This window comes from Acipenser ruthenus, chromosome 34 (assembly GCF_902713425.1).
Source record: "Acipenser ruthenus chromosome 34, fAciRut3.2 maternal haplotype, whole genome shotgun sequence".
In the NCBI taxonomy this organism is placed as follows: domain Eukaryota; kingdom Metazoa; phylum Chordata; class Actinopteri; order Acipenseriformes; family Acipenseridae; genus Acipenser; species Acipenser ruthenus.
In genome coordinates, this window is record NC_081222.1 from 12,603,146 (window position 1) to 12,611,861 (window position 8,716).

At 44.4% G+C, this 8,716-nt stretch overlaps 1 protein-coding gene across 1 annotated transcript; it reads right to left on the reverse strand.

The window, feature by feature from the left end:
- Positions 1-260: 260 nt before the first annotated feature.
- LOC117409819 (tubulin beta-4B chain-like) lies at positions 261-6,113 on the reverse strand. The gene is made up of 4 exons (XM_034016114.3): positions 5,900-6,113; positions 2,744-2,852; positions 2,353-2,463; positions 261-1,620 (listed from the first exon to the last, which is right to left on the reverse strand). The coding sequence occupies exons 1-4, from the start codon at positions 5,954-5,956 to the stop codon at positions 563-565; spliced, it is 1,335 nt and encodes a 444-aa protein (XP_033872005.1). The 5' UTR covers positions 5,957-6,113; the 3' UTR covers positions 261-562.
- Positions 6,114-8,716: the final 2,603 nt, after the last annotated feature.

Sequence of the window (8,716 nt, forward strand, 5' to 3'; positions counted from 1 at the left end):
TCAATCCCAGGTGGGGGACACTGCTGCTGTACCCTTGAGCAAGATACTTTACCTAGATTGCTCCAGTAAAAACCCAACTGTATAAATGGGTAATTGTATGTGAAAATAATGTGATATCTTGTAACAATTGTAAGTCGTCCTGGATAAGGGCGTCTGCTAAGAAATAAATAATAATTCTAGTCTAAACTTTGGCCCATCGCCATGCTACCCCCCCCCCCCCCCCCCCCACCACACACACAGAAAGAAACCACACTTCCAAATTCAAAGGTTTCAACTCTTTATTCTATCGAAGCAACATGTGTTTACGTTATTGTTATTAATATTGTTTGAATCCCAACATGATAAAAGAGTTTAACATGAATTCACACAGACATGAATCACCACTGAGAGAGAGAGAGAGAGGAGGGAGAGACATTAAGGGGGCAGTTGGAAGTTATGAAAACAAAAAAAAACAAGTTGTATTCACCAAGTACAGGTATAGGAGGTATCTTTCACGTCCGAAAATAAAACAGCAGAAATATGGAGAGAGAGAGAGAAAAAGGGGCAGCGACAGATGCGACATTTAAGCCACCTCCTCCTCCCCTTCCTCCTCGAACTCTCCCTCCTCGGCCGTGGCGTCCTGGTACTGCTGGTACTCCGACACCAGGTCGTTCATGTTGCTCTCAGCTTCGGTGAACTCCATCTCATCCATGCCCTCCCCGGTGTACCAGTGCAGGAAGGCCTTCCTCCGGAACATGGCGGTAAACTGCTCCGAGATGCGCTTGAACAGCTCCTGGATGGCCGTGCTGTTCCCGATGAAGGTGGCCGCCATCTTCAGCCCCCTGGGCGGGATGTCGCAGACGGCCGTCTTCACGTTGTTGGGGATCCACTCCACGAAGTAGCTGCTGTTCTTGTTCTGCACGTTCAGCATCTGCTCGTCCACCTCCTTCATGGACATGCGGCCGCGGAAGACGGCTGCCACTGTGAGGTAGCGCCCGTGGCGCGGGTCGCAGGCCGCCATCATGTTCTTGGCGTCGAACATCTGCTGGGTGAGCTCCGGGACGGTGAGGGCGCGGTACTGCTGGCTCCCCCTGCTGGTGAGAGGGGCAAAGCCGGGCATGAAGAAGTGCAGGCGAGGGAAGGGGACCATGTTGACGGCCAGCTTGCGCAGATCAGCATTCAGCTGGCCGGGGAAACGCAGGCAGGTGGTGACGCCGCTCATGGTGGCGGAGACCAGGTGGTTCAGATCCCCGTAGGTGGGGGTGGTGAGCTTGAGCGTGCGGAAGCAGATGTCGTACAGGGCCTCGTTGTCGATGCAGTAGGTTTCGTCCGTGTTCTCCACCAGCTGGTGCACGGACAGGGTGGCGTTGTAGGGTTCCACCACGGTGTCCGACACCTTGGGGGAGGGCACCACGCTGAAGGTGTTCATGATGCGGTCGGGGTACTCCTCGCGGATCTTGCTGATCAGCAGGGTGCCCATGCCGGAGCCCGTGCCTCCTCCCAGGGAGTGAGTGAGCTGGAAGCCCTGCAGACTGTCACAGCTCTCAGCCTCCTTCCTCACCACATCCAGGACCGAATCCACCAGCTCCGCTCCCTCTGTGTAGTGACCCTTGGCCCAGTTGTTGCCAGCGCCGCTCTGACCTGCACAGAAACAAGGAGGGAAGGCAGGATATGAGTACAGAAGGCAGGCAAAACAAAACGACTTGAAAAGTTGCGTGGCTATAAAACTTTAAAGGTAACGTCGGGTTGTGCAGAGGTTGAAAAGACGCCGGTCATTTTGAACATTGAATATTGTCAAGGTTACATTTCCTGCAACATACTGCCCTCTGGTGGCCGTGAGACAAACCAAAAAATGTACAGGCCTGTTAACTTCGTTCAACATTCCCTTTAAAAGTCCTAGCCACCTTTATTTCTCTCAGTGACGCTATTATAAAAGGGAGCTCATTGAAGTGTGGGCATGGATATAAGGTCTAAATATTTAGGACAGATTGAAGGAGAGAAAGGCTACATTTTAAAATAATAAAAATAACCATGCAAAGCTGCTCTAAGACAGAAATGGCTCTGCATTGCAGCAGGGAAAAAAGAGAGACTCTAGAAAATAAGAGACAGCTACCTACAAAGAAGGAGGTATCCAAATACTATCACGCCAAACAAAAATAAGTAACAAAAAATATAACATAAATACATAGATCACGATCTGCAAACGCCCTCCGCTCACGTAGGTACAGACTTGCACACTGCCGCCTCCTCAGCTGTCTGTTTGTTTAGTAATGCAACATTTGAGAATGCATACCTGTCTGCTAGGACCTTGTGACTGCTGAGCTCAGGCGAGGAGAAAGTCTGGTTTTATATTCCACCCCCCAGGTTACTCACCGAACACGAAGTTATCGGGTCTGAAGATCTGCCCAAAGGGTCCAGATCGGACCGAGTCCATGGTCCCGGGTTCCAGATCCACAAGGATTGCTCTCGGCACATATTTACCACCTGCGAGGAGGGGAGAACGCAGGGTTAAACACCAGCATCCGGTCACAGCCGCAGCCGTGTGCTTTGTACAAAACAAGGCAATACAACCAGAAATCAAATAGGCAGCCCTGTTTGTTACTCAATTAAACTGGCTTCCATTGAAAGCAGATGAACAATCACAACCACTGTCTGTAAAAAAAAACAATTCAGATTCCTCTGTCCTAAATGGAATAACTTCTGCCTGGGTCCTTGGTCCAGTGGGGGTTTGGTTGAGATCCCCAGATGTTTTGGGGTTACCCACCTGAAGCCTCGTTGTAATAGACGCTGATCCTCTCCAGCTGCAGGTCGCTGTCTCCATGGTAGGTGCCTGTAGGGTCGATCCCGTGTTCATCGCTGATCACTTCCCAGAACTGACAGCAGGGGGCGGAAGAGAGGGACAGGGAGAAATGGTAAATGCTTCTTTTCGGACGAATTGGTACTGAAAACCAGTGCTGAATACTGTGTGCAGCAACCTGTTAATCACAGCTCCCTTATCATCACCATCCTGCCCTGTGCGTAACCCTTTAGAGAGGATTCCTACACTGCATGTAGAGAAAACGCCTTTCCAGTTGTGGTGAAGTCTGCAGAGGAAATTCTTTTGCTTAGTAAGAGTATGGATTGTTTGGAGGGACCCGTGTGCAGCATGTCACTTTTGGGATTTAGTCGTCATGGTGATTTCCTTTTCCCCATGACAGGAATATTTTTTAGGAGGCTTCGCTGGGCGTCTGCATGCCTTGGAGGTGCTTGTACGTCACTTCCCTATTTGTACTTCCAGCGAGAGCTTTCCATTCCCAGACCTGCTGCAAGAAGCCCCCAATCATGAGTCCCCCCTGTGGGGGGGGTGTGTGTGTGTGTGAGTGTGCGTGTGTGTGTGCGTGCATGCGTGTGCTCATGCAGCTCCAGACAGTCCACCTGCCTTTGTTCTGTCTGAGTCACATGGTCAAAGTCAGTTTATATAAAAATGTTTATTCTGAAAATCATAGACTTGCAGCTTTAGACCTGATGTGGAGAAAAAACACAATAACACAATTAGAAACGTCCAGCTTCATAAGCAGACAGGCCCGTCTGAGCCACTGCAAGGAGACGCTGCATCCGAGAGACGTCCATGGCAACAGCTTATATATATATATATATATATATATATATATATATATATATATATATATATATATATATATATATATATATATTCTATAAGAAGAATGCTCAAATAGAACACTCCCTGTGTTCCAATGTAAAGGTCTATTTGCACGATGCATGCTGGTTGGTGTTACTGTTAAGCAAACAGCATCAGCTGCTAATGGGATCATTGGAAATCAAGGCGTTTTTACATCATTAAAACTTCACTCACTACTACGCAGTTTATCTCACTCATTCTTCACTAAATATATGGACTTTATAATCTATTACCATGCCACGGTTCACTAAATATCATGGCAGGTTCCATCACGGAAACCTGCAGCATTCTGTGGTGTAAAATGGTGGAGAAGTCTCCCATTCTGTTATACTGCATCGGTAGTAAATGGAGAATATTTGAGGTGTCACTGCGCTTGTGGGATTTTTAATAGGGAATAAACCCCACCCCAAATCAAACTAGTCTTTGTCAGACAGCAGCATTCTCGCTCTGCAAATGATACAGGCGGAAACGTGGACGTAAACACACATCAAATGCATAATTAATAGCAATATCCGGGCATTTTTGTAAGATGCTAAATGAAATAACTAGACCAAATTCCTGTACCAATCGCACAATTAAAGATCTGACCAAGAACAGCAACGTATCGCGTGTGAAGATGCTGCAAAGCCTTCTACTGTGTATCGATTTCCTGTTTAAAATGTTACTTTGAAGATCTAGCTTCATTATTAATTATTAGACAATAAACGCGACCCTGCCGCGCCCTCTCGGTTGAGCCCGCTGTCTCCTGCCGGAGCTCTCTGCGCCTCCAGACTGCGGAAATAATGAGCCAAGAATTTGGACCCATTTCAAGTTCCTCTCGGCTGCTTCAAAAGGCTGTTCGCTTCTAGACAAATGTCTTTTATTCCTCGTTTTAAAAAAGACCTGGGAATTTAAAAATTAAACCCCTCCTTTCTTTCGCTGTGGAAGTGTTTGCTTTGTACCGCTTGCTTCCCTCATCATGCAGCCTACAGTATGTATCTTATAAAACACAATACAAAGAGTCTATTCTATCGGCACCCACAAGTGTTCGTTTTGGGGGGTTGTTTTCGCTGCATGTTCTTTGTCAAGCTGAAAAAGCCTCGATGCGTCTGCCAGTTCACTCAACCCCTCCCCGTGGGACTCCAGTCCGAGCCTCCATTTTCTTCTCTGCATCTCCAGTCGGAACGCATTTCCAGTGAGCTGGTTTTTTGGCACCTTACACAAGCGATCCATTGTGTTCTGACACTGAAGAGAGATTTCATTCAGCTGCGCCGCTGCGTGCGCCCTTAGACTGCAGGTGTAGGGGCTGCATTTCTAACACGAGTCAAAGACATTAACAGAAATGCAATCTTATTTTTAAATACGTTTATTTAACATACTAGCTGTCGGTGGCCACGCTGTTTCACACAACCGCATTGCTATAAGGGCGTTCTTGCATTCAATTCATGCATTCACCCTTTAAAAAGGACGCTTAATTTATTTTTCACTTTCAAGGGTGACGAGTATGATGCAGATTCGAATGGGTTTTAAACGATTACATCATCACGGTGCATTCTCAAATAATTCACAGAAAGACGGCGTTTCCAAATTGAAAAGAAGAAACGCAGACGGTTTTTGACATTTCAGAAATCTAATGAAAATATTTTAATTTTAAATATGCCCTTGCTTCTACGTTCAACCGTGCATATAAAATGCGCTTTAAAGATAACACGATTTGAAAGAGCAGCATACTTATTACAGCGAGTTATTTTAGCAGGCAAACCCAAATGCATTAATCCCTTACCCCAGACAGGTCATACCATAACATTATTATTATTATTATTATTATTATTATTATTATTATTATTATTATTATTATTATTATTATTATGCCGCAGCTGTACGCTGTGCTGCACTCCCTCGCTCCCTACAAGCGCGATTTGTCACAAAACGCCATTTAAAATGAATCTGCTATAATATTTGCACACAAAAAAAATACATTTTATAGTTGAAAAATAGTCATTTTTTTGCTTAGACGCCCCCCCGTCCTTTGCAAAGGTTAAACAGTGACAGCATTCTCACGGTACCCTTATGAGCATCCTCTCACTAATTTCACACCCGCCCGATCCATGATTATTCCTCTTCTGTAACCCGCTCCACTTTCTTTATATTGAATAACTCGATTATTGTAACGAACACAAGTATCCAGCCGTGCGCGCAGCTGCCCTGGAAGAATCAAGCTATTAATGCATATTTTGCAGCGACACAATGTCGACCCCTTACCTTGGCTCCAATTTGGTTTCCACACTGGCCGGCTTGCAGATGAACAATTTCACGCATGTTGATTGTTTAAATTCGGCACCAAAAAAACTGTAAAATGTGTATATGTATATTTATTTAAGATAACAATAACGGACTCTGCAGAGGAATGATGTGAGGTCTGTGCGGATCGTGCTTGCCTCTCCCACCTTGAAACTGTCTGCGATGCGCGCTCCAGTACATTCGGGAGCCGGTCATACTGCAACGTGACGTCATCGCCATGGCAACCCCCCCCCCCCCCCAGACAGAAGGGAGGGGGGGGGTCTGATTATCATCTCGCGATATAACTAACAGCAGCCTGACAGACAGACAGACAGACAGACATAAAGCGAGCCGCGGTCTTGTTAATCTGTGCTGCAATAGCTCGCTTTAATCCTTTTGGGACGCAGGCGCCGCAAATAAAACGATGCCAACTTTCTTATATTTTGCAACGAGGTGCACGAAAACAGTTTAAAATGTACTGACGGGTTGGATGCGGTCATCCAAATGGTCAGTCTCCTCCTCGTAGTAGTTTAGTCGCTCTCAAATGTATTTTAAGAAGAACCTGTTTGAACATTCACCGCTCAATTCCTTGTGTTACCTGAAGGGGTTAACGTTTGCCAGACGGAGTTAATATGTGAAAACAGATTTATAAAAACACACCTTATTTTCTTTGGACGAATGCATTTGCAGACCGTCTCAGCCCGCTCAGAGTGAACAAATCTGGGTTCTGCATTTTGTTCCCCGTCGGTTATGTTTCCAGTGTTAGTTTGGTTTCTTTGAGAGTCAGTTGCCTGTACTGTATTACACCTGATATCATTCTGAGGAGATTTCAAATCCTGCGAAGCACGAAACAGCTGGTAAAATCGAAGCAGGCGTTTATATACCAGTACTAGGCTGTAGGAGGCTGTGTGGTCCAGTGGTTAAAGAAAAGGGCTTGTAACCAGGAGATCCCCGGTTCAAATCCCACCTCAGCCACTGACTCATTGTGTGACCCTGAGCAAGTCACTTCACCTCCTTGTGCTCCGTCTTTCGGGTGAGACGTAGTTGTAAGTGACTCTGCAGCTGATGCATAGTTCACACACCCTAGTCTCTGTAAGTCGCCTTGTATAAAGGCGTCTGCTAAATAAACAAATAATAATAACATTGAATTGCACAACACTTTGTAGTTTCCCATATATTTCAAGGAAAACTGACAACAAATGCAACTTTATTTAAAACTGCATTAGAAACACCTGCAGTCAACGAATGGCGAGCAACAATGCTGTGGCGCCCTCTAGTGGAAACTCTAGAAAGTGTCCTCTCAGTATCCGATATAACTAGAAGCGTTTGCATGGTGCGTGGGATCGACTGAACTGTATGTGAAGAAACGTGAAAATTAAAAAAAGGATATTTCAGCTGCTTACCCTTTATTAACCGATACACCTCTGATTGATAGAGTCTGTTAGATCAACACAGAACAGGTGAAGGAAAAATACAGTTCAAACAATTCAAATATAACAGCTATTCATGCATAATATATATTTATTATAAAAATAAATATGAACACAAGAAGGGGTGTGGTTGATAATTGATAACTATGGCTTTATAACACACACCTTCTCACCACTTTCTGTAGAAGTTTTTCACACTTCATTTAGACTCCGGGATGTGTATAGACCAGTAGAAAACACACTCAAAACATGAACTTAATAAAAATTCAATGACAAAAAAAAAAAAAATGACGAAGTTTTGTTCAATGGCTTTTCACTTTCTTTGAAGCATAATAATAATAATAATAATAATAATAATAATAATAATAATAATAATAACAACTTTAGTTACGTGTAAACCGAACCCTTGTCAAATTGTCAAAACTATACGTTTTCAAACAACAACGTGTGTTTTCTTCAAAACAGATACACTTTTCAGAACTTCAATCTCTCATCATGAATTCAGGCTAGTTATAAAAAATATATTAAACGAAAAAAAAGGAAAAAACGAGGACAAAAAATATCCCAATAATAATAATAATAATAATAATAATAATAATAATAATAATAATAATAATGTCACCACCTTCGGACAGTGCGCTCCGTACACGTGCTTAGATCGAATAGATATAACCCAATAGGTAGCCGTCTCCTGTTTAAAAATATGCTATATATTTTAATGAGCATTGAGGCTGGATGGAAGGCAGTGTGAATGGAAGGTTGGCAGAGATGGGGTTAAATCTATCACTGCCCACAATCACGGGGTTAAATCTACCCCTGCCCGCAATCACGGGGTTAAATCTACCCCTGCCCGCAATCACGGGGTTAAATCTACCCCTGCCCGCAATCACTGGGTTAAATCTACCCCTGCCCGCAATCACGGGGTTAAATCTACCCCTGCCCGCAATCACGGGGTTAAATCTACCCCTGCCCACAATCACAGGTGTGCCACTGTATACGGACCACATCCCAAACTTTGACATGTATTTCAAATCTTTTTTTTTTAAGTCTGTTTCATTTGGGTTCGATTTTTTTTGGCAGATCTCTCTTCTAATCCTTCAGATCCTGGTGGGAACATTATTCAAAGCTGGCTTCAGTTTTCCAAGTTAACACTCCGTGTGAATACGTAGCTAATATTTCCAGCACTAAATCCCTGAGTTCAATCTACACTCTCCCTTTATAGAAAGGAATGGAAGATACCTTCAGAAATGAACCCCACTGTCTTACAATGAAGAAACTCGAGCCCAAACCGTAAACAGACCGCAGCATTATCAGCACTGCAGACACCGCTTCAGAAGATCAGCACAAAGGATACGAGTCTGTGGGGTTT